The following is a 26,662-nucleotide window of genomic DNA, read 5'->3' on the forward strand; positions in this document are numbered from 1 at the left end:
CCACATCTCTGCCCCCAGATTCATGTCCTCTCCATCTCTGCCCCAAATTCATGTCCCCCCATCTCTGCCTCCAGATTCATGTCCCCACATCTCTGCCCCCAGATTCATGTCCCCCCATCTCTGCCCCCAGATTCATGTCCCCCCATCTCTGCCTCCAGATTCATGTCCCCACATCTCTGCCCCCAGTTTCATGTCCCCCCATCTCTGCCCCAAATTCATATCCCCCATCTCTGCCTCCAGATTCATGTCCCCACATCTCTGCCCCCAGATTCATGTCCCCCCATCTCTGCCTCCAGATTCATGTCCCCACATCTCTGCCCCCAGATTCATGTCCCCACATCTCTGCCTCCAGATTCATGTCCCCCATCTCTGCCCCCAGATTCATGTCTCACATCTCTGCCCCCAGTGTCATGTCCCTCATCTCTGTCCCCAGATTCATGTCCCTCCATCTCTGCCCCCAGTGTCATGTCCCCCATCTCTGCCCCCAGATTCATGTCTCCCATCTCTGCACCCAGATTCATGTCCTCTCCATCTCTGTCCCCAGATTCATGTCCCTCCATCTCTGTCCCCAGATTCATGTCCCTCCATCTCTGCACCCAGATTCATGTCCTCTCCATCTCTTCCGCCAGAATCATGTCTCCACATCTCTGCCCCCAGATTCATGTCCCTCCATTTCTGCCCCCAGATTCATGTCCCTCCATCTCTGCACCCAGATTCATGTCCTCTCCGTCTCTGCCGCCAGATTCATGTCCCCACATCTCTGCCCCCAGATTCATGTCCCTCCATTTCTGCCCCCAGATGCATGTCCCCTCCATCTCTGCACCCAGATTCATATCTCCACATCTCTGCCCCTAGATTCATGTCTCCACATCTCTGCCCCCAGATTCATGTCCCTCCATCTCTGTCCCCAGATTCATGTCCCTCCTTCTCTGCCCCCAGTTTCATGTCCCTCCATCTCTGTCCCCAGATTCATGTCCCTCCATCTCTGCCCCAGATTCATGTCCCTCCATCTCTGCCCCCAGTTTCATGTCCCTCCATCTCTGTCCCCAGATTCATGTCCCTCCATCTCTGCCCCCAGATTCATGTCCTCTCCATCTCTGCCCCAGATTCATGTCCCCTCCATCTCTGCCCACAGATTCATGTCCCTCCATCTCTGCCCCCAGATTCATGTCTCCACATCTCTGCCCTCTCACAGTACACCAGGCACCTGCCGTTTCTCTATTTTCCTCCACTGATATGATTCTTCTTCATGTGAAGGATCGTGTTTCAAGCACAGACACGCCCCCTCCCCCTGTCATGTGACGTCTGACGTAATCATCCAGGTCCTTGCAGGAACATAGTATAAACTTTTCCCCGGAGATAACAGCCGATGGTGATCTAATAAAGTTTATTGCGGAAATCGGGACACTTGGGAGCTATGCATATATTACCACTGGTAAGGACCTGGCCCTTATGGAATTGGGGGACTTAGCCAATCCACTGTGAGCTGGTGAACTACTTCAGTTCAGGACCTGAGCACTAGGGGGCAAAAGGTCTTCACAAGTAAGGGAGACTGAGGCGGCTATTTACTATAAGGAGCAGCTCCTCCCCAACCATAGGGTTAATACAGTAAGGTAACGAGAGGATTCCTCTTCCGTCCACCGCTTTGCACACCACATAAGCACCTCCCTTACTGGCCGATCACATGACCTATTGTAGTGTATGGTGCTGCGGCTGCTATGGAGACGCGGTGTCCCTGGGAGACGTCTCATTACAGTACAGCGGAGTGGTAGAGGCGGAATCTCAGAGCCGAGGACAGGTGAGGGTGGGCGCCCCTCTCATAGCCCCTTCCCCATTCTAATGAGCAGGTCGGTGCTGAGGTGGTAGAGGCTGGATCTCAGAGCCGAGGACAGGTGAGGGTGGGCGCCCCTCTCATAGCCCCTTCCCCATTCTAATAAGCAGGTCGGTGCTGAGGTGGTAGAGGCTGGATCTCAGAGCCGAGGACAGGTAAGGGTGGGCGCCCCTCTCATAGCCCCTTCCCCATTCTAATAAGCAGGTCGGTGCTGAGGTGGTAGAGGCTGGATCTCAGAGCCGAGGACAGGTGAGGGTGGGCGCCCCTCTCATAGCCCCTTCCCCATTCTAATAAGCAGGTCGGTGCTGAGGTGGTAGAGGCGGAATCTCAGAGCCGAGGACAGGTGAGGGTGGGCGCCCCTCTCATAACCCTTTCCCCATTCTAATGAGCAGGTCGGTGCTGAGGTGGTAGAGGATGGATCTCAGAGCCGAGGACAGGTGAGGGTGGGCGCCCCTCTCATAGCCCCTTCCCCATTCTAATAAGCAGGTCGGTGCTGAGGTGGTAGAGGCTGGATCTCAGAGCCGAGGACAGGTAAGGGTGGGCGCCCCTCTCATAGCCCCTTCCCCATTCTAATAAGCAGGTCGGTGCTGAGGTGGTAGAGGCGGAATCTCAGAGCCGAGGACAGGTGAGGGTGGGCGCCCCTCTCATAACCCTTTCCCCATTCTAATGAGCAGGTCGGTGCTGAGGTGGTAGAGGATGGATCTCAGAGCCGAGGACAGGTGAGGGTGGGCGCCCCTCTCATAGCCCCTTCCCCATTCTAATAAGCAGGTCGGTGCTGAGGTGGTAGAGGATGGATCTCAGAGCCGAGGACAGGTGAGGGTGGGCGCCCCTCTCATAACCCCTTCCCCATTCTAATGAGCAGGTCGGTGCTGAGGTGGTAGAGGCGGAATCCCAGAGCCGAGGACAGGTAAGGGTGGGCGCCCCTCTCATAACCCCTTCCCCATTCTAATGAGCAGGTCGGTGCTGAGGTGGTAGAGGCTGGATCTCAGAGCCGAGGACAGGTAAGGGTGGGCGCCCCTCTCATAACCCCTTCCCCATTCTAATAAGCAGGTCGGTGCTGAGGTGGTAGAGGATGGATCTCAGAGCCGAGGACAGGTGAGGGTGGGCGCCCCTCTCATAGCCCCTTCCCCATTCTAATGAGCAGGTCGGTGCTGAGGTGGTAGAGGCGGAATCCCAGAGCCGAGGACAGGTAAGGGTGGGCGCCCCTCTCATAACCCCTTCCCCATTCTAATGAGCAGGTCGGTGCTGAGGTGGTAGAGGCTGGATCTCAGAGCCGAGGACAGGTAAGGGTGGGCGCCCCTCTCATAACCCCTTCCCCATTCTAATAAGCAGGTCGGTGCTGAGGTGGTAGAGGATGGATCCCAGAGCCGAGGACAGGTGAGGGTGGGGGTGAGGGTGGGCGCCCCTCTCATAGCCCCTTCCCCATTCTAATAAGCAGGTCGGTGCTGAGGTGGTAGAGGATGGATCTCAGAGCCGAGGACAGGTGAGGGTGGGCGCCCCTCTCATAGCCCCTTCCCCATTCTAATAAGCAGGTCGGTGCTGAGGTGGTAGAGGATGGATCTCAGAGCCGAGGACAGGTGAGGGTGGGCGCCCCTCTCATAACCCCTTCCCCATTCTAATAAGCAGGTCGGTGCTGAGGTGGTAGAGGCTGGATCTCAGAGCCGAGGACAGGTGAGGGTGGGCGCCCCTCTCATAGCCCCTTCCCCATTCTAATGAGCAGGTCGGTGCTGAGGTGGTAGAGGCTGGATCTCAGAGCCGAGGACAGGTGAGGGTGGGCGCCCCTCTCATAACCCCTTCCCCATTCTAATAAGCAGGTCGGTGCTGAGGTGGTAGAGGCGGAATCTCAGAGCCGAGGACAGGTGAGGGTGGGCGCCCCTCTCATAACCCCTTCCCCATTCTAATGAGCAGGTCGGTGCTGAGGTGGTAGAGGCGGAATCTCAGAGCCGAGGACAGGTGAGGGTGGGCGCCCCTGTCATAGCCCCTTCCCCATTCTAATAAGCAGGTCGGTGCTGAGGTGGTAGAGGCTGGATCTCAGAGCCGAGGACAGGTGAGGGTGGGCGCCCCTCTCATAGCCCCTTCCCCATTCTAATAAGCAGGTCGGTGCTGAGGTGGTAGAGGCTGGATCTCAGAGCCGAGGACAGGTGAGGGTGGGCGCCCCTCTCATAGCCCTTTCCGCATTCTAATAAGCAGGTCGGTGCTGAGGTGGTAGAGGCTGGATCTCAGAGCCGAGGACAGGTGAGGGTGGGCGCCCCTCTCATAGCCCCTTCCCCATTCTAATGAGCAGGTCGGTGCTGAGGTGGTAGAGGCGGAATCCCAGAGCCGAGGACAGGTAAGGGTGGGCGCCCCTCTCATAACCCCTTCCCCATTCTAATGAGCAGGTCGGTGCTGAGGTGGTAGAGGCTGGATCTCAGAGCCGAGGACAGGTAAGGGTGGGCGCCCCTCTCATAACCCCTTCCCCATTCTAATAAGCAGGTCGGTGCTGAGGTGGTAGAGGATGGATCTCAGAGCCGAGGACAGGTGAGGGTGGGCGCCCCTCTCATAGCCCCTTCCCCATTCTAATAAGCAGGTCGGTGCTGAGGTGGTAGAGGCGGAATCCCAGAGCCGAGGACAGGTGAGGGTGGGCGCCCCTCTCATAACCCCTTCCCCATTCTAATAAGCAGGTCGGTGCTGAGGTGGTAGAGGCGGAATCCCAGAGCCGAGGACAGGTGAGGGTGGGCGCCCCTCTCATAACCCCTTCCCCATTCTAATGAGCAGGTCGGTGCTGAGGTGGTAGAGGCTGGATCTCAGAGCCGAGGACAGGTGAGGGTGGGCGCCCCTCTCATAGCCCCTTCCCCATTCTAATAAGCAGGTCGGTGCTGAGGTGGTAGAGGCTGGATCTCAGAGCCGAGGACAGGTGAGGGTGGGCGCCCCTCTCATAACCCCTTCCCCATTCTAATGAGCAGGTCGGTGCTGAGGTGGTAGAGGCTGGATCTCAGAGCCGAGGACAGGTGAGGGTGGGCGCCCCTCTCATAACCCCTTCCCCATTCTAATGAGCAGGTCGGTGCTGAGGTGGTAGAGGCGGAATCCCAGAGCCGAGGACAGGTGAGGGTGGGCGCCCCTCTCATAACCCCTTCCCCATTCTAATAAGCAGGTCGGTGCTGAGGTTGTAGAGTCGGAATCCCAGAGCCGAGGACAGGTGAGGGTGGGCGCCCCTCTCATAGCCCCTTCCCCATTCTAATAAGCAGGTCGGTGCTGAGGTGGTAGAGGCGGAATCCCAGAGCCGAGGACAGGTGAGGGTGGGCGCCCCTCTCATAACCCCTTCCCCATTCTAATAAGCAGGTCGGTGCTGAGGTGGTAGAGGCTGGATCTCAGAGCCGAAGACAGGTGAGGGTGGGCGCCCCTCTCATAACCCCTTCCCCATTCTAATAAGCAGGTCGGTGCTGAGGTGGTAGAGGATGGATTTCAGAGCCGAGGACAGGTGAGGGTGGGCGCCCCTCTCATAGCCCCTTCCCCATTCTAATAAGCAGGTCGGTGCTGAGGTGGTAGAGGCTGGATCTCAGAGCCGAGGACAGGTGAGGGTGGGTGCCCCTCTCATAGCCCCTTCCCCATTCTAATAAGCAGGTCGGTGCTGAGGTGGTAGAGGCGGAATCTCAGAGCCGAGGACAGGTGAGGGTGGGCGCCCCTGTCATAGCCCCTTCCCCATTCTAATAAGCAGGTCGGTGCTGAGGTGGTAGAGGCGGAATCCCAGAGCCGAGGACAGGTGAGGGTGGGCGCCCCTCTCATAGCCCTTTCCCCATTCTAATAAGCAGGTCGGTGCTGAGGTGGTAGAGGCTGGATCTCAGAGCCGAGGACAGGTGAGGGTGGGCGCCCCTCTCATAACCCCTTCCCCATTCTAATAAGCAGGTCGGTGCTGAGGTGGTAGAGGATGGATCTCAGAGCCGAGGACAGGTGAGGGTGGGCGCCCCTCTCATAGCCCCTTCCCCATTCTAATAAGCAGGTCGGTGCTGAGGTGGTAGAGGCGGAATCCCAGAGCCGAGGACAGGTGAGGGTGGGCGCCCCTCTCATAACCCCTTCCCCATTCTAATAAGCAGGTCGGTGCTGAGGTGGTAGAGGATGGATCTCAGAGCCGAGGACAGGTGAGGGTGGGCGCCCCTCTCATAGCCCCTTCCCCATTCTAATAAGCAGGTCGGTGCTGAGGTGGTAGAGGCTGGATCTCAGAGCCGAGGACAGGTGAGGGTGGGCGCCCCTCTCATAACCCCTTCCCCATTCTAATAAGCAGGTCGGTGCTGAGGTGGTAGAGGATGGATCTCAGAGCCGAGGACAGGTGAGGGTGGGCGCCCCTCTCATAGCCCCTTCCCCATTCTAATAAGCAGGTCGGTGCTGAGGTGGTAGAGGCGGAATCCCAGAGCCGAGGACAGGTGAGGGTGGGCGCCCCTCTCATAACCCCTTCCCCATTCTAATAAGCAGGTCGGTGCTGAGGTGGTAGAGGCGGAATCCCAGAGCCGAGGACAGGTGAGGGTGGGCGCCCCTCTCATAGCCCCTTCCCCATTCTAATAAGCAGGTCGGTGCTGAGGTGGTAGAGGCTGGATCTCAGAGCCGAGGACAGGTGAGGGTGGGCGCCCCTCTTATAACCCCTTCCCCATTCTAATAAGCAGGTCGGTGCTGAGGTGGTAGAGGCTGGATCTCAGAGCCGAGGACAGGTGAGGGTGGGCGCCCCTCTCATAACCCCTTCCCCATTCTAATGAGCAGGTCGGTGCTGAGGTGGTAGAGGACACTGGCAGGGCGCTGTGCTATAAGAGGTGGTCTTCCGGACTGCCTGCCTAGTGATGCCACTATATGAAGTACAGGCGTCACGTGATGGACCAGGGAACCTTAAGGAGGTCATTTACATAGAATTATTATTATTATTATTATTATTATCATTGTTTATTTATATAGCACCATTAATTCCATGGTGCTTTACATTTGGGGGTTACATACAATACACAAAATATACAGGTAGATATAATACTAACAGTGACTGACTGGCACAGTGGGTTAGAGGGCCCTGCCCGCAAGGGCTTACAGTCTATGAGGGAAGGGGGTAGAGACAGAAGGAGAGGGGGAGACTGTACAGATGGCAGTGCGGTGATAGAATGGGGAAGAATGATTTCAAATGGTCTTAAAAGTAAAACTATTTTAGTTTCCATAGCAGCCAATCACAGCGCCTGGCGCCGTTCTGCTTTTACGCCGTTTTAATAAATCTGCCCCATTTGTGTTATATATCTATTTATATATGTGTGTGATATATAACAGTATCAGTGCTAATAACAGAACCAGCACTTCCTGGGATCTGTTTCATCTGCTGGACCTCATATTGTGTTCGGCATTTGTCTGACTGTGACCAAACCTCTGGTCCGATGATCTTTCAGTTCAAACTCAGGAAAGTACGACCTAAAGGGGTTGTCCCGGATAACATATTTTTTTTAAAAAAATTAGGCCGGGGAGGTGAAAATTTTTGTTAAAAAAAATACTCCCCTGTCCCCAGTGCAGCGGTGACTCCCAGCACGTTCCGGTCCTGCAGCTCCGTTATTGCGTGTGGAAATCCTCCCCGCATGTGACCACTGAGGCCAATCAGGGAAGGGAGCCAGGACATCACAGCTGGTGAGGAAAACACCCGAGCAGCAAGATTGGACCTCACTTGGATGCTCGAGAGCACTGGGGACAGAGGTGTGATAGTTTTTTTTCCAATTAAAAAAAAATAAAACAAATTATTATTATTGTTTATTTATATAGCACCATTAATTCCATGGAACTTTACATTTGGGGGTTTACATACAATACACAAAATATACAGGTAGATATAATACTAACAGTGACCGACTGGCACAGTGAGGTAGAGGGCCCTGCCCACGAGGGCTTACAATAAATATGCTGGACAACCTCTTTATATTGGACCTTTCACCTCCACCAGCTCCAGTTTTTAGTATTTGTTTGTAGGTACTGTTTTGGTGCCTCATATGCTACTTAGGGCTCGTTCACACGTGAACAAAGGGGCGGATTTTGACAGCGGATTTCGCTTCAAAATCCGCCCCTTTACAATGGTGGTCTATGTAGACTGCCGGGCTTCTTTTTTCCACTAGCGGCGGGCTGCTGCTAGCAGAGAAAAGAAGCGACATGTCCTTTCTTCAGGCGGAAGCCGCGGCTCGCCGCGTCAAAACCCGCGCCGGCGCCCCACATGTGAACTAGCCCTTAGACTCTGTACTGTCTCTTACTCATTACCTGTTCATGCCTGTCATCGCCCACCTGACAGTATAGAGGAATGGGAACGCTGGAAGCTAGAGAAAATATTCCAACTGCATTGGAATCAGTGGAGTAGTGACTATTAAATGTTGTGAAAGACTGGACTTGGGGGAGGTGGTGAAAGCTTCTGTAGACTAGAGCTATGCGACGACTTTGGCCACCACTTTTGTCATGTTGTCTCTTTGTGTCTCTTTCACTCTGCATCCATTACTGGGCCACCAATTCTTTCACTTCTCAGTAAGGCTGAGTTTATACAGTGCATTTTTTTTAAAAAAAACTGCATGCAGTTTTTAATTGCAGTAGTGCATGTTATTATGCATTTTACCCATGGATGTAGCTATAGGGGACTCAAAGGGATAGGTCGCTACCAGGCCCTGAACACTGAGGGGGCCCCAGAGGTCACTCTGCCCCATAAAATATAGCGCTATTCACTAGATAGGGGGCCCATTGCAGATTTTACATTTGGACCCAGGAGCATAGTACATAGTAATATGTGGTACTCATTACTTCATGCATTTCGTCTGTAAAGCTACTTTTTTATGAAAAGTGCATGCACATGGCTCCTCTTTGAAGAATTGCTTGTAGTTTATAATTGAAGTGATAAGTAGCACATGTTACTGTATATTTCACCTTCATGCGAACAAACAGTAGACCATGACAGATGACTGCAACGGACTGTAATAAAGGTAGTGTGAACATAGCCTAAGAATATCAAAGCTTATGGGAGCTAGACATTTTTGAGATAGGATGTTGATCAAAGGACTTAATCTGATGCTATGTTTGGAGCTGGGAAGGATTTTTTTTCCTCTGATAGGGCACTTGATGTCCTTATTATGGGGACTATCTGCCTTCTCCTGGATCAACTTGATAAGTTTGCAGGTTGGACTTGATGTACCGTATCTAACCTTATCTACTTTATCTGACCTTATCTAAAGTGAATCTGCAGGAGTCTTTGTGTAACATTAGTCTGCCACGTGGTTTTAACCTAGAAGTGAACTTTGCTATTAGGATCCCCCAAGTCTTAGGTCATTGATAAAAGCATAAAACGTATTCGTGTAAATTGAAATGCATGATTCAATACCTAACCAGTTGGGACACAAGTAGCGTAATCCCAGATTTATGTTTTCAGCATAGTGGATGGGATTGAAGCAAATCTAGTTCAGATGCTGTATGAAAAACCCACAGCACAAAGTGACTCCTGCTGTGGGTTTAAAACCAATTTCAATGATTTGTTTGGTTACAGTGGAATAAAGTGTTTGAAGGTTGAAAGCCATGGTAGATATACCGAGGAGTCTACCTGGAATTCGCCCAAAATCAGCAGCAAATTACACCATGTGAACATATGCTTAAAATATAAATTTGGGACTCTAAACCTCCAGCAGGTATTTATCTACCATTGGTTTACTGTCCCAAGTATTGCTCTATAAGGCGTGTATGTATCTGAGATAAAAATATTGAAATAATAAAAATGTTATACTTATGTATACTTATATAAGATGTAAGTAGCGCTTAGTGAGAAATGTTCATGGCACCTAGTGCAGTTGTCATTAGATAAGGCCTTGTTCAAATGTGTGTTTGTATTCTGTCATGGGGAGTCCACAAGGGGTCCCTCCCGAACGGAATACCAAACGCAATTGCAGGCGCTGTGCATGCGGTAAAAGCACATGGATCCCCATACACTATAATGGGGTCCATGTGCTTGTCGCCAGATCTCCACAGCGAATATGCAGAAAGGAAAGTAGTTCACAATCTACTTTCCTGTCCGCATGATTCGGGCGGGCAGCGTGCGGAAAGCACACGGACCCCATCCATATGCCTAATTATAGTAAATGGCTGTCCTTGCAGACCTGTAGAGCGACTCTGGTGTATTACATGGAAGGCCATTCATTTGAGTTGTTGACATGTAATGCTTCCCTGCATAGGCTGTAGCTAGACTATAGAGGGCAGCATAACAGAGGCACTGTCTCCCTGTTTACATTTTGGGAGACAGATTTGCATATTCTTCCCATAGGCTGTAGCTAGACATTTGGTTCACCTTTGTGTTCAATCAGTTTACATCAAAGTAGAGAGATTTTTGTCATTCTTGTAGTAGATATTTCAAGATGGCTTGCTTCTTCTCATAACATCGATACCTTAGTGTATTGACAAATTGTTCGTTGTTTAAGTTTTCTTCTTTTAAGCAGCACCACTATTATATTTTCCACAGATCAATAAAAGGAAGACGTAAACTGCAGCCATGACGTCCGTATTACCCAGCCAGAAAGAAATGGGAAGTGGGACATATACGTTCTCTAGTCAACCCAGAGTTGTTCAGAACCGCAGAAAGTACAGAGGACCACAGCCTCCTATGTGAGTAAAATGTCGATGTGTCTACAGATAATATGGAAACTTGTTAACGCCTTAAGGACTCAGCCAGTCTGGTCTTAAGAATCTGTGACTTTTTTTCAATTTTTTCTTGGAGAAATAGAGAAAACCATACTTTTTTCATTTTTACGTCAACATTCCTGTTTGCCAGGTGACCATAGCAACATATTGGCTCCCCTGATCACGGCACAAAAGAGCCGACGAGGGAGGCAAAATTGTAAACAACCCCTTAGATGCCTCAGTCACTATTGACTGTTGCATCTAGGGGATTAAATATCCCTCAGCTCCTCAGCCAGCACCATTTCAGTGCCTTACATGTAAGATGATGAGCTTTAAAAAGGACCTTTAACAATTTATGCCTCTCCACTGATTCCAGAGCAGTTGGAATGTTTTATTTAGCTCCAACCATTCCCAAACAATCAGTGCAGTTATTTTTAGTGCCTGATATTGCCCATCTGACAATAGAAAACCTAAGTATGTCATGCAGGAGCACGCAAGAGGATGGGGTTCAGAGCGCCTATTAGAGGCAATGTCAGAGTTCAGAATCCTGCTCCTAGCTGACACCACACACCTGAAATTTATATCAGGCACCTAAACTATCAGCACTTATTTAGAATGGTGGGGGCTAGAGAAAAAATTCCACCTGTTCTGGAATCAGTGGAGCAGCAGCTTGACATGTTAGCGGTATTAAAAGCTCCTCTTTAAGTACCTTCAACCTACCTGATGGGAACCATTCCAAATGCTGAGAATTTTCCTGAATATGTATGCTGTGTGGAATAAAAGGAAGTTTTGATGCAAGAAGGGAGAGATAAGAAACATGGTTACTGTAATACTGTCCATTGGCATTCCTCTCACAACAAGGTCAGGCAGCATCAAAATAAGTGTTCTTATACAAAGATGGATAAGGTAATGAAACTGCTTTTGACCTATAGTGGCATTGCCTAGTGAATATTTTTGCACCTTTAGATACTATGTTAGAGGCTTATCTTATTTGAGAACAAAGGCTTGGTCAATTTAAAATTCAGCATGCCAGACCCTCAAACCCCCTCCTCACCTGACACATGTCAAACAGATGCAGATGGTTTCATAATCATTAGATGTTAAGCTGGGACCCCGGAAATGAGATGGATCATTAAAGTAAAATAACATACACTCTTGCCCCAATGCTCATCCACTTTTTTAGATGTTTGTATTTTTTTTCTGTTATAGGACTGAAGAGACTTACAGTTATGGAAATATTATGTATGACCGAAGGGTGGTACGAGGCAACACCTATGCCCAACACATGTTACCATTGGTAAGTGGGATACACTGGACCTCAATATGTTATTGTAAGGTGCTCTGCTTTCACAAGTAATAGCTCTAAAATTCATTTTATGTCCACAGTACTTCTTACATTTGTATATCCTTTGTAAATTATTAATCATTCTACTTTGCTTGAAAGTCATTATAAAGAAATTATGTTGTGCCTTTTGACAGGAGATTTATTTTTTAGTTTTGGAATTTCATTTCGCATAGAAATGTTATGACTACAGAACTCACTACTGCTCTTCTCATTTAGTCTGCCCTGCCAGATCCAGTAGAGATTCAGAGGAATCAGGAGGCCCGCAGGAGATCACTCGCAAAGAAACGTGCAAAAGAATTACTGAGATCTAGGTCACCAGAGCCTGTAGAAGGGAGGAAACACATTGATGTGCAGACAGGTGGGCCGAATATTATTCTTTGCAATATTACACACTTTTGTGCAAGTCATTGTGCTTGTCAGGGCTCGTTCACATCTGCGCCCGGGTCTCCGTTCATGCAGGTTTCTGTTTCCTGCACAAAACTGAGCAGGAGACGGAAACCTGCAGGAGTCTTTCAAACCCATTCATTTGAATGGGTTTGAAAGATATCCGGCCGTGAGCGCCAGTGAGCGTTTTATGCTCTCCACTGTGAAACCGTTTTTTTTAAAATCGGACACAGAGTCGGACATGCAGTACTCTGTGTCCGGTTAAAAAAAAAAAAAAAAACGGTTTCGTGGCATAAATCGCTCACCGGCGCACACGGCCGGACCCGGTCTGATAGCTTTCCGTCTTTTGCATGCAGAAGACGGAAAGCTCAGAACAGACTCCGGGCGCTAGTGTGAACCCAGCGTCACTAATACTGAATTGTATGGGTCTCATTGTGTCCTGTCAGATGTCAACAATGAAGTTCTGTGAACAGCAATGCCCACTAGTCACGATAATGAAATGCTATGCTCCATTACCTTCCTTGAGTACATGCTAAGTAGGAGAGTTGACTCATAGACCCCCACTAAAGGCACCTTCTGAGATGTCTCAGTGATATATTATAAAAGATAGTTCATTAAATCTTTCTTTTCTTGGTATAGAGGTTTATGGTTCTAATTGAGTTTAATGAGTATTACTGTCTCATTAAGTGTAGACAAATCGCTAAGATATGCCATTACTTTATGGTCATTTTTGATCTCTGGCACTAGTCATGAGAATCGCTGATTCCGAGAAGTGCAGCAATCCTCATTCATTTGTACAGGCAAATATAGTGAAGAGGAAGCAGCACTGAATTAGCACTACGATACCTGCCCTGATACCTACTGCATCCTCTTAGTAAGATACATGGGCTTGTTTTGTCTCTACAAATATGATTGTGAAAATGGTTGGCACTGCTCTTCTATGTGTAAAACCTGTCTGGATGAATTCCTTGCTGTTGAAGGGGGAGAGAGTTGGGGACGGGCTTTACATTGACTGGTTTCTGTTCCAGTTGTGTATCAGCCTGAACAAAAGATGGTAGATCGGGTGATAAGAGAGGTTGTGCTCATCCACCAGGTTCTAAAATTACTGCAGCCATAGTCACTTCCTTAGAAATCCGGTCAGGTGGATACACAACCTTAACAGAAACCACAGCATCAAGCCCCCACCAAATATAGGTTGATACACTCCCATTTGTCAGCTAAGACAAATCTGATGATCCATATTATGAACATAATCTAGCCATATGTCATCATGCATGTTAGCATATTTCAGCAGATGCCGGTAGGAGAGAAGGAATGTGCTGTTAGATCTCAGCATGCCGGATCCTTTTGTTTTCAAGGGAGATAAGTCGTGTTCAGAAGAGTCTGGCAGCTCTTTACTCCCCTCTTCCCATTACAAAGTACATGCACACTTGGTCAAATCAAATATATATGGAGGATTGGGAGGAACAGGTGTTGGTCAACAACAATATCACCTGAATGAAGAGCCATAGTTGGTGGAAGAATTGTAATCTCTATGCTATGGGATCTTTGTTTCAGAACTTTACTTGGAAGAGCTCAGTGACCGTGTTGAGGAGAAGGACATGGCATGCCAAACAGATGCTTTCTTGGACAGACCTCCCACACCCCTCTTTATTCCAGCCAAGACTGGAGCTGATGTTGCTACTCAGATCTTGGAAGGAGAAGTAAATATCTAAACCAATTTGTGGTCTATAGTACTCAGGAAGGCCCAGTGTGTTTTCTGCAATGTATTTAGAAAGTAGATGCCAAGTGATAGGCTGGAAGGCTACCCAGTGTTGCTGCAGGCAAAGGGGCTGTCATTTTAGTCATTAATAGTTGACTTTATTAGCATATCCAGAGGATGTCTGATAGATGAGGATCTCATATGTGCAATTCCTAACCACATGGACAGGGCCGGCTCCAGGTTTTTATGGGCCCTTGGGCGACAGAGCCTCAGTGGGCCCTCTTGTAAAGGAGGTGGGGGAGTCGAGACACTGTGCGTTGCAGATGAAGCGAGTGACGTCATGCAGGAGTGTGGCGTCACCAACGCCATACCTCCCAATCTTTTAAAGAGTAGAAAGAGGGGCAAATTTATTTCCACCCACTTTTATGTTGATTCCACCCATTCTCATTCATTTATTATGTGCTCCCACACAGTATAATCCTCCTACAGTCACCCGTAAATTATATGCCCCCCTCCATCTCTCCTCCAGTTTCATATACACCCTTCCTCTGCCCCCAGTTTCATGTCCCCCCTCCATCTCTGTCCCCAGTTTCATCACGTTCTCCCCCTTCATCTGCCCACAGTTTAATGTCCCCCGTCTCTGCCCCAGTGTCATGCCGTTCCCCCCCTCCCCTTCATTTGCCCCTTCAGTTTCATTGGGCCCCCTCCATCTCTGTCCCCAGTTCCATGCCGTTCTCTCCCCACCCCCTCCATCTGCCCCAGTGTCATGCTGTTCTCCCCCCCCCCCTCCATCTGCCCCAGTGTCATGCTGTTCTCCTCCCTCCATCTGCCTCAGTGTCATGCTGTTCCCCCCCCTCCCCTTCATTTGCCCCCCAGTTTCATGGGCCCCCTTCATTATGTTTCACCTTAATATGTAATGTAATACAAAACAAACACTTACATCACTCACCTTCTATCACTCACCTTCCCTCGTTCCCCCGACGCTCCTCTCTCTCTCCCTCCAATCACATACGCGATGCAGGAGCTGTGAGATCAGCTCCTGCTTAGCTCCGGACCGGCTTGCGTGTGTAGGCGTGATGCGATGACGTCATCGCGCCTACACACGCAAGCCGGGGCCGGAGCTTTAAAGCAGGAGCTGATCTCACAGCTCCTGCATCGCGTATGTATTTCAGCTCATCGGCGGACGGACGCCGATGAGCTGAAATTGTGACAGGCAAGTGCCGGGGGGCCCCCAGAGGCTCTGTGGGCCCCGGCACTTGCCCGACTATGCCGTGCGCTGACGCCGGCCCTGCACATGGATAAGAGGGCCCTTGTCTTTTTGAAGCCAAAGCAACTGGCAGCAGTCTCATCCAAGAAAATGCAAAATGGAGATGCATGGAAACAGCCAAGCCTCCTTATCTTCCTGACCCCCATAAAGATATTTGTGGAGTATCCTGTGGAAATGCCATAAAATATCAGAAGATATGCGCTATATATTTGGTTCTCAGAGAAAACCTTGATGTTAAAGGGGTTATCCAGTTTGTAACATTGATGGCTTATGCTTAGGATAGGCCATCAATATTAGATTTGCAGGGGTCTAACATCTACAACTCTGCAGGTCACCAGTACCAAGACATTATGCAGTATTGTTTGTATACAGCAAGTCAACGCCGCTCACTCACCTTGCAAACTCTAGCAGTGAGTGCATCACTGCTGCATAGATTTCAGTGGGTCAGTGCTGCAGTACCTGCACTTTTCACTACAGTTTGTATGGCAAGTGAGTATGTAAACCATACCGCAAGCCGTGTTGACTTGATACCTGTGATATGCGGGGGTCCTGGGTGTGGGACTCCCATGGATCTAATAAGGATCTAAGGATAAGCCATCAATGTTAGAAACTGAATAAATCCTTTAATTATGCACTATTAATGCATACTGTCATGGCCTTATGTGTTGGCACCATTGAAATCTTTCCAAAAAATTAAGTATTTCTGCAAGAAAATGGTAGCAATTACAAATGTTTTGCTATACATGTTAATTTGTTTGTGTGTATTGGAACAACACAAAAAAAGTGAAAAAAAAGCCAAAAATAATATAATTTCATACAAAACTCCAAAAATGGACTGGACAAAATTACTGGCACTCTCAACTTAATATTTGGTTGCACACCCTTTGGTAAAAACCCATGAAAGCAATAACTTATTATGACCATTAACTAACTTCTTACAGCTCTCAACAGAACTTTTGGACCATTAGGGTAAGTTCACATGAAGATTTTTGGTCGGGATTTTGAGGCCGTATCCGACTCAAAACCCTGACCAAAAAGACAGCTCCCATTGAAATCAATGGGAGCCGCTCAGGTCTTTTTTCCCGGAGCCGTTTCTTCTGGCTCCCAGAAAAAAGAAGCAAAATGCTCATTCTACAGGCGAATTGGCCTCGCAATTCGGCCTGAAGACACTCCCTCCTTTGGACTAGGCCCATTCATTGGGCCTATTCCAGAGCGGAGTGCGCAGCTGGATGCAGTGCACAGGCTTTCAGTCGCAGCTACTCAGTTTTTGGTCCGGAACCTGAGGCAGCCTTCTCCCAACAGCAATTTTACCTTTCCACAGGTGTTCAGTGGGATTTAGATCTGGACTCATTGCTGGCCACTGCTGAAGTCTCCAGCACTTTGTTTCCATCTTAGGGTAAGTTCACACGGAGTAACGTGCCGTTTGATGTGGTACATGTACGCCGTGTGAGACTTTGCGGGCCGTATGCGCTCCCATTGATTTCAATGGGAGCCGGGATCATAAACGCCGCATTATTTTGCCAACGTGATTTTGCGGCCGCAAAATAACGCGGCGTTTACAATCCACGCTCCCATTGAAATCAATGGGAGCGTATACGGCCTGCAAAGTCTCACACGGCGTACATGTGCCACATCACGCGGCACGTTACTCCGTGTGAACTCCCCCTAACTGCTTTTTGAAGTGTGTTGACGTGCGCTTTCTGACATTACATTACAAACCAAAATCCTTTGCTAATCATCAGATTTCGTAATGCCTTGCACACAGTCAAGGCACCCAGTGCCAGAGGCAGCAAAACCACCCTAAAACATCTTTGAACCTCTACCATATCTGACTGTTAGTACTGTTTTCTTTTCTTTGTAAGCCTCATTGCGTTATCAGCAAACAGTAGAATGACATGCTTTACCAAAATGCTCTATCTTGGTCTCACCAGTCCACAAGACATTTTCCCAGAAGGTTTTTGGCTTGCAAAAATGCATTTTGGAAAACTGCAGTCTAGCTTTTTTTTTTTTCTCTGTGTCCTCTTGGGTCTCCTTGCCATAGCATTGCCATAGCATTTCATTTCATTCAAATGTCAGTGGATAGTTGGTGCTGACACTGATGCACCCTGAGCCTGCAACACAGCTTGAATTTCTTTGTAGCTTGTTATCCACTATCTGGACTATCCTGTGTTGCAACTTTTCATAAATTTTTCTCTTCTGTCCACATCCAGGGAGATTAACAACAGTACCGTGGGTTGTAAACTTCTTGATTATGCTGTGCACTGTGGACAAAGGAACATGAAGATCTCTTGAGATGGACTTGTAGATTCTTTATATTTTCCCACAATTTTGTTTCTCAAGTCCTCAGACCGTTTTCTTCTGAACTTTTAGTTCTCCATGTTTAGTGTGGCAAATACAGAAACACAATGTAAATTTGAGTCAACTTCTCTCCTTTTTGTCTAGTTTAGGTGTGATTTTTACATTGCCCACACCTGTTATTTGCCACCAGTGAGTTTGAATGAGCATCACATGCTTGAAACTACCCACAATTTTGAAAAGGTGGCAACAATTTTGTTCAGCCCAGGTTTGGAGTTTTGTATGTCCAATTTGCCTTTTTTCTGTTGTGTTTTTTTTTTTTTTTGTGTTGTTCCAATACACACAAAGGAAATGAACATGTGTATAACAAAATATGTGTAATTGCAATAATTTTCTGGGAGATATACTTCATTTTCTGCCATAATTTCAGGGCTGCCAACACTTATGGCCATGACTGTAACTATTAGTGTATGGCTACATGTTGCAGTGTTTTTCTGCAGTGCATCTTGTGTGCAGCAAAATCTGTATGTGTTAAATGGATATTACTGTGGATAAGTATTGAAGTATTGGTGAGATCCGTTCAAAGCTCCATGTCATTTCTACAACATATTGAGCATGTGGTGAATGCTCACAGCATGCTTATTTTTCCACACTGACATTTTTACCCCATTTATTTTATTTCTGCAGAATCTACACGCCAACTATATTACGTCTGAACAATTTCTTATTGAGAAATTGCTCTAAGAAAATTACCCATGTTATAAAACAGTGAAAACAATCCCAGACTACACAATACCAAATAATAGGTGAAATCTGGTTTTGTTTCTGGGATCACTGTATTTTTCCTAAAATGAATACAAGTATATGGTACATTGCAATGCTTTTTTTTGAACATCTAAAATGATAAAATGGTAATATTGCTTCTCACGTTGTAAATTATTCGGGATAAATATATTTTCTTCCTTATTTCAGCTATTTGACTTTGATCTGGAGGTAAAGCCAATACTGGAAGTGTTGATTGGAAAGACAATTGAGCAGGCTCTACTGGAAGTAATGGAAGAAGAAGAACTGGCAAATTTACGTGCACAGCAGCGTGCTTTTGAGGAACTGCGTAATGCTGAGCTTGCTGAGGCACAACGACTCGAAGAACAGGAGAGGCGGCATAGAGAGGAAAAGGTACACTGCCAACAGGATCACTAAAGACAGACCCAGTGTCATACTGAATTTCCTAGGGCACACCAGATGAACTTGTTATGGGTGTCCACTCAACAGCTTCCTGCTAATAGCTTACACCACAACTCCTTAACTGAACTCTTACATATGTGCTGACTATCCTGAGTATTTTCTCAGTATCACTATCCCCTCTCATACTGTGCACTCCCCAATAACTCCATGTCCAATTCATCAACACTACTGTGTGGGGAATTGTCAGCCATGGAGCACTACACGCATCTGCAAGATTGAGGGAGCTGTGATGCAGACTTAGCACACAGGGCTGCCAGCAGTAATTTTGAGCCCCTCCCCACAGTATAATGCTCCACATGGAATATAATACTGTACAGTAGACCCCCCACAGTATAAAATGCTCCCCTGATCCCCCCCATAGTTGCCCCACATGGTATATAATGCCCCACACAGTATAATATGATGCCCAGAGCTCCAACACATTATAATGCTCCACAATGGCCCACATAGTATAATATGCTCCCCAGAGGGCCCCCAGTACAATGCTCCACAGTGACCCCATACAATATAATGGGCTACTCAAAGCTCCTCCAGTATAATATGCTCCCCACAGTAGCCCCATACAGTATAATATGTTCCCCAGAACGTCCACCCCAGTATAATGCTCCACACAATATAATATGCTACCCAGAGGCCCCCCCCCCAGTATAATTCGCCACAGTGGCCGCACACTATATAATATATTACCCAGAGCCCTCCCCCAGTATATTGCTCCACAGTGCCCCCACACAATATAATATGCTCTCTAGAGGACCTCCCAGTATAATGCTCCACAGTGGTCCTAAACAGTATAATATGCTGAACAATGGCTCCATACACCCCAGAGCCTCAAGCCACTTCATACAAACCCCTTGAAATTCGTTTTGTTATTTCATTCCTATTATTATACTCTGAGATCTCTTCAGTCCCCAGAGTATAATAATCGGAGGTGTAAAAAAATAACAGCTGTACTCAACTTTGATTAACTCTCCTGGGCATCCTCGCGTTGCTCTGCTGACTTTCTTCTCCGGTTCTGCGGCTGACGCCACACGTTCTGGATATCACCTGGGAAATGTTGACGTTATGTTACCAGCACGCCCCACATATCCACTGAGGCCCAATCACAGGCCTCAGCAATGACTTCCGGAACACGTGACATCAGCTACAGGCCAGAAGTGGCCAAAAGATGACAGCGGATAGCTGGATGCCCAGGAGAAGTGACTAAATATGTTTGTTATTTTTACAGACATCCCCTGGGCAGGCTTCTTTTGGAAAAGGTCCTTGCAGCATATGATGCCAGGCCCCTTTCCGTTACCAATGTGGCTGGGCCTGACCCTTTGTGAGCTGGGGTCCTGGGCAATTGCCCAGTTTTGCCCCCCCCCCCTTCTCCCTAAAGTCGGCCCTGCCTAAAGTCACAGGCCCACCGGGGTATTCACCAATACCCCAGTGGGACAGTCTGATTCTGTTTAGACCCAAATCAAATCAAACAGGCTTTATTGGCACGTCCGAATAGATATTTGGCATTGCCAAAGCTAGTGTGTTATGTACACGAGAGTGCTTTTGATGTGGGACCAAGTTTGCAGTTGAATGCAGTTGGACGACACTCAGAGTAACATCCAAGTGTCATCAGAGTTCATCCTGTGATACATTCACGTCTATGGGGGCTTCTAAACCATTCTGTTCCGATTGGAAGCCCCCATAGTTGTGAATGCATCACAGAATGCACTGGGATGTTGCTCCAAGTGTCATCCAACTGTATTCCTCTGCAATTTCGACCCCACATTGGATGCACACTCAGTCTTGTTCATGGGGTCTTAAAGAGTGTCTTTCACTGCCTCCACCAACTCCAGTAATTATCATCTTTTAATAAGTTACCCTCTTCTGATTTTAGTGCAGTTGGAATTTTTTCTCTAGCTCCCACCATTCCTGAGTAATCAGTGCAATTAGTTTTGGAGCCTGTTATACTATTTAGATTCTGTACTGTCAGGTGGGCTCCAGAATCAGTAGAGCAGCTGCTATTAAATGACAAGAAGAGCTGAACATGGCAGAAGTTTATGCCTGCATGTAAAAAAAATTCTCTTCATATCTTTGCAATCTACAGATTTATTATTTATTTTCATTGCAGGAGCGTCGAAAACAGCAACAAAGGATAATGCTTCTGAAAGAAAAGGAGACAGCGGAGAAAGTGGCAGCCAGGGCCTTTGCCCAGCAGTATCTGGCTGATCTCATTCCTTCTGTGTTTAGCAGCTTGAGAGACAATGGATACTTCTATAATCCTGTGGAAAGGGGTTTGTAAATGTTATTTATATATTACGTAGCTTGCTAAACTAAAACTAACACTGATTTCCAAAATGAATAATGTTGCAATAAAGGGAGCCTGTCAGCAGTTTCATTATATGGATTACAGTAAATTATGTGTTTTTCTGAAATTCCGTGGTGTTCTAAAGAAAACATAGTTTTATAAATGTGTTAGTTTTGGAGAATTGTGTCCACCGGGTGGCTATCTGGTTTCTTGTTGCTCAGCTATGACTATGTGCCGAGTTAAGATGAACAGGAGCAGAGCTAACCCCAGGACATTTCTTTATGTGCCTGACTCATTTGTTTTACTCACAATTTCCTTTTACAGATGTTGAGACGGGATTCATGCCATGGTTAATGGCTGAGGTGAAGCAAGCATTAGAAAGTAATGAACTGGGCAGGACAGTGCTTGACAGTAAGTGATTGCTTGCAGTGAATATTGTAAGTTAATACAAATGTATTTTAGATACTTGGGATCTTCTGATGTAATAGTGTGGGGTACCTTGCTTGGCACCCCTGTCCAGAGCATTGTACATCACACAGATTTCAAAGCCTTTATGACCAGTTTTACAACATTTATAAATTGTACATTAAACAAACTAAACTGCCAAAGTGCTCAAACATCATAATGAAAAAAAAAACAAAACATACAAGTGAGACCTGATCACAGTGGCCTCAGATGAGGAAAGAGAAGTGTATTTTGAATATATATATATATATATATATATATATATATATATATATATATATATATATATATGTGTTACATACAGTGGACGGCTAAGTGCTGCAGAACGCTCAGTCTTCTAGTCCCTTACTAAAAGTGAAATTCCCTATTTAGGTTTGAAGACATTACCTAAATGGTCAAAGACAGAGGCGTACCTTAAAGCCCTTGGGCCACAATGCCAAATCTTTAATGTGGCAGAAGGACTTTTGGGGGTCTCCTCAGGGTTTAGGGCTCAGTACCTACAACCCCTGTACCTACTGCTTTTATATGATATAGTAATCAAATTAGAGCTAAACTGAAACAGGTTTATACTGCATTTAAATAGTTTATAGTGAGGGCCACCGTGTAGTATGTAGTATATTTCTGCTGATGCATATGTAATAATACTATTTAAAGCACTCCACCTTTAAGGTGCCATGAGGGTTAAACTTGCTTTTTGCCTTCTTTGACAGATAATACCCAACACTGTCCCACTGACCAGCCTGTGAGTTGCCAGAGGTCATTATGTTTTTCAATGAACTAGAAGTCATTCCGGTTCACTGAAAAATACAGTGACCTCTGGAAATTCACAAGCTGTTCACATGAGGCAGCAGTAGCACTATATTTGCTAGAAAAGGCAACACGTAACCATGGACATGCATTGAGATAGTCAGGACCTATAAGTATCTGGGTGTGCTCCTCAACAATAAACTAGACTGGGTTGATCACCTGGAGGCGCTGCACAGAAAGGGCCACAGCAGGCTCTACCTGCTCAGGAGGCTGAGGGCCTTCGGAGTCCAGGGGCCACTTCTTAGGGCCTATTTCAACTCTGTGGTTGCTTCAGCCATCTTTTTCGGTGTGGCCTGCTGGGGGAGCAGTATATCAACCAGGGACAGAAATAAACTTGACAGTCTGATTAGAAGGGCCAGCTCTGTCCTGGGGAACCCCCTGGACCCAGTACAGGTGGTGGGTGACAGAAGGATACTGTCAGTGGTCAGCTCCATGCGGGAGAACAAATCCCACCCAATGTATGGGACCTTGATGGCACTTGGCAGCACTGTAAGTGACTGTCTGCTTCACCCCAAGTGTGAGAAGGTCCTTCCTTCCAACGGCGGTCAGGTTGTATAATCTACATGAGACCAAGCGAAGATCACCCCGCACAGAAAACTAAATTAATATGATTATGAAGTCTTCCTTCTTTCTTTCTTCTCTTCCTAAGCTGCTACGGACTCCTAGTAGATCTTCTCTTTTCAGCATATGTGTGTCTACTTCTGTAATATATTACTATGTATTATCCTGTATCTGTATTACTATGCTGCTGTAACATGCTGAAATTTCCTCACTGTGAGACTATTAAAGGATTATCTTATCTTACCTTATCTTATGTAGAAAGGGGTGGGGGTGGGGGGCTGAACATAAAACGGAGTGCTTCTTTAATGCTCTATCAATGATTGCTAGCTGTAACTGCTATGACTATGGTAGTAAATTTTGGATGGAAAATCTTCTGGTCTGTCCACTTTTCATGTTTGTGATGAGTATATTTTTTTTATTTTATTTTATTATACTAGTATTAATTCGTGAAGTAGTGGAAAAGAGGATTGATGATTACAGAAAATTGGAGCTAACAGAGTCAACTGGAGCATAAGACGAATTTAAGGTACATACATGTTGAGACTGGTAACAGAATATTACATATATCATATAAGTTTGCAGGTAAGTTAGGGATATATCCAAACAATTAAATCGGTTCCGCGCTCACTCAGGACAAAAGGTAAGGTGAATTTGATTCAAACGATAAGTACTTTATTTGCAATAAGATAACGCGTTCGAGAAGGGTTCCGGGTGAGGAAAAACGTGTTTGGCTTCTCAATAGTGCAGCCGAAGGAGGCGAGTTAGGTATACGGTGAAGCTCAATAAAGTGAGGATTTGCCACTGCATATCCAGATCTGACGAAGGGGTGGAGCCATTTGAATGACTCTATACTACTACTACTACTCTGCTATTACTAGGGCACACCATCAGTGCCTTGGAAAATGTGGTTTTAACCGCACATCATGGGCAGCGTTAGATCAGGCAGTAATTATCTTACTATAGCACAGTTAGCTCCTGATGAGTCTGTTGGAAGCAGATAAAATGCGTAGAGCCATGTGTCATTAAGAGTCGTGTTTTATTTGTTAGCCTACTAGAAATTGGTTGGAGCGCTTTCCTATCACTAGACTATAGTTATCATGGACCGGCCCGTGTGCGGGGCTTAGCTCTTATTGCTATATTTGATACCCTCAGTGGGACAGAATTATCTTTCAATTATAGGGTGTGGGTTTCAATCCTAAACCACATCGAGGGGCTGGATAGGTAGCTATACATTAGGTTGCCTTCCATATACAATCCATTGCCTAGGGCCCACTGAGTCTTTACTGAATCAGGTATGTCGAGGGGAGGGGCGATTTATATTTAGCCTCTTTGTATGCCTGGTTATCAATATTGCCTATTCGTTTGTGCCACACACAGCACTAGCTTTTATTATAGGACAGGCAGGGGACGATAGTGTCTCTATATTACTCGTATTATCTATCTTGGATAGGGCAGTTTAACAAGTGCACTATTCAGGTCAGTTTTGCTACAGATGCTGTAGTTTTGACCTAGGCAGGGTCTGCAAATAAAATAGAGTCGTGCAGATATAGGTCCTGTGCGTCGTATAATTTACGGAGTAACTACAGATTGGGGAGCTATCATACCCTGTCTGTGTTTTTGCACTACATATAACCCTGTCATGGGTGGGGTCGTTTTTAGCCTCAATGACATGTTAATAAAGGTTAAGTTTTAGTTTATCGGTCTAATATCTACAGTCAATCAGCCACTCTGTGAAGTTTATATACAGAAATGCACTTAAAGGGGTATTCCCATGTACATAATCATATCTATATTTGTAGATAATTAAAAGTTAAACATTTTTTCAAGTATAAGTAATTAAAAATTCTGCGGAGGTTTAAAGATTTCCTCTAACTTTCTTAGTGGTGACAGTCTGTTATCTTGATCGGTTGCCAATGGATACGACTACTAATGCAGAAACTTCCTATGGTCGGGGACTTGTCAGGAACCCAGCCATGAGTTTCTTATTGTAGCTGTGTTATCAGGCAGGGACACTACATGTATCAGAAGATATCCCGGCCACAATAAGGACATCATGGCTGATTTTCTGACCTTAGAAAGTTTCTCATTGGTGGTCGTATCCATGGCAACCGATCAAGATAACAGACTGTGACCACTAAGAAAGTTAGAGAAAATCTTTAAAACTCTGCAGAATTATTAATTACTTATATTTGCAAAAATGTTTAACTTTTAATCATCTACAAATTAAAAAATAATTATGTAGATGGGAATACCCCTTTAATACTTGGTGGGGGCTCCTTTTGCATGAATGACTGCATCAATGTGGCATGGAGGCTATAGCTTGTGGCACTGCAGAAGTGTTATGGAAGCTCAGATTGCTTTGATAGCAGCCTTCAGCTCTGAGGATCCACCATTGCAGACAGTTATGGACTCACAAATTACAGTTGTGTGAATGGGGCTTTACAAAGCTTGTACTGAAAGTTAAAGGTCTCTGCATTTGGTACTTTTGAAGAATTAATGTTCACTATTTACATCACACAGGATCTATTTTATAGTGACCGTGCAATATTAATACGGTCTTTAGTAATATCACATCTACTATAAAACAGATATTGTGTGATATAAATAGTGAAGGGATCCCACACAGTACAATCTGCCCCGCAGTGGCCCCCACACAGTATTATATGGTCCACTTTGAGCCCCCACTCAGTATTATATGCTGCTCAGTATCCCCCACACAGTATTATATTCTCCACAGTTTCCCCTACACAGTATTATATGCTCCACAGTAGATCCTCACACAGTATTATATGCTCCACAGTAGCCCCCCCAGTATTATATGCTCTACAGTAGTCCCTCCACACTGTATTATATGATCCACAGTAGCCACACGCTCCTCACACAGTATTATATGCTCCTAAGTAGCCACCTTCCCCACACAGAATGTATGTTATTGAATAACTTTTGTAGAACTGTAGTTTTATTTATTTAATGAATGCATGCTAAATAATCGGCATATTGTTTATTTGCAGGGGACACTTCGGCTGCAGACATGCAACACCAGCCAAGCAACAATGTGTGCAAACAAGCGTAATGAATTTTAGCAGTGGGATATCAAATAAAATATTATTTTACAGTTATTGAATGGTGATTTCTAAAATAAATACCTATAACTGCATTAGCATTAAATGTAATATTAAGTGGAAACAATTCCTCTTATTAACCCCTTCCCGACATGCGCCGTAATAGTACGGCGCGTGTCGGGTCTGTAACTATGGCGACCGCCCGGGAGCCGGGCGGCTGTCATAGCCGCCGGGTGTCTACTGCTTTAAGCAGTAGACAACCGGCTCTAATGCCTCCGATCGGTCCCCGGACCGATCGGAGGCATTAACCCCTCCGGCGCTGCTGTCAAAGGCGCCGGAGGCGCCATCTTCCCGGCGGCGCATGGGCGCCGCCATTTTGGCAAGGATCGCCGGCTCCTGGAGCATGCTCCAGGGCCGACCCCCCGTTGCCATGACAGCCGGGAGCCTTGTTAAAGGCTCCCAGCCGGTCTGCAAATTCTCTCTTTTGCAGGCTGGTGTATGCAGCCTGCAAAAGAGATGATGATTTTTTGCAATGCATTAGCATTGTAATGCATTGCATTAGTGATCAGACCCCCTGGGGTTCAACACCCCTAGGGGGTCTAATAAATGCAAAAAAAAAAAGTAAAAAAAAATATAAAAAAAATATAAAAAGTATTAAAAGTTCAAATCACCCCCCTTTCCCTAGAACACATATAAAAGTAGTTAAAAACTGTGAAACATATACATGTTAGGTATCCCCGCGTCTGAAATCGCCCGCTCTACAAATCTATAAAAATATTTTTCCTGTTCGGT

General features: G+C 46.6%; 1 protein-coding gene across 1 annotated transcript; it reads left to right on the forward strand.

Annotated features, from left to right (window-relative positions):
- The first annotated feature begins 1,343 nt into the window (after positions 1-1,343).
- RSPH3 (radial spoke head 3) lies at positions 1,344-25,927 on the forward strand. Its single transcript, XM_075266618.1, has 10 exons — positions 1,344-1,435; positions 10,299-10,441; positions 11,666-11,753; positions 12,018-12,159; positions 13,743-13,888; positions 18,422-18,625; positions 20,799-20,961; positions 21,300-21,386; positions 23,246-23,334; positions 25,820-25,927. Exons 2-9 carry the CDS (start codon positions 10,329-10,331, stop codon positions 23,320-23,322), a joined length of 1,020 nt encoding a protein of 339 aa, XP_075122719.1. The 5' UTR covers positions 1,344-1,435; positions 10,299-10,328; the 3' UTR covers positions 23,323-23,334; positions 25,820-25,927.
- Positions 25,928-26,662: the final 735 nt, after the last annotated feature.

The sequence above is a fragment of the Leptodactylus fuscus genome, chromosome 3 (assembly GCF_031893055.1).
Source record: "Leptodactylus fuscus isolate aLepFus1 chromosome 3, aLepFus1.hap2, whole genome shotgun sequence".
NCBI lineage: Eukaryota > Metazoa > Chordata > Amphibia > Anura > Leptodactylidae > Leptodactylus > Leptodactylus fuscus.

Excerpts from the sequence above, each read along its gene's own strand:
- RSPH3 (XM_075266618.1), top strand. The coding sequence starts at position 10,329 with ATGACGTCCGTATTACCCAGCCAGAAAGAAATGGGAAGTGGGACATAT. Across the intron at positions 11,754-12,017 it reads CCCAACACATGTTACCATTG|TCTGCCCTGCCAGATCCAGT; the intron begins GTAAGTGGGATA and ends CTTCTCATTTAG. Across the intron at positions 21,387-23,245 it reads GGGCAGGACAGTGCTTGACA|TATTAATTCGTGAAGTAGTG; the intron begins GTAAGTGATTGC and ends TTATTATACTAG.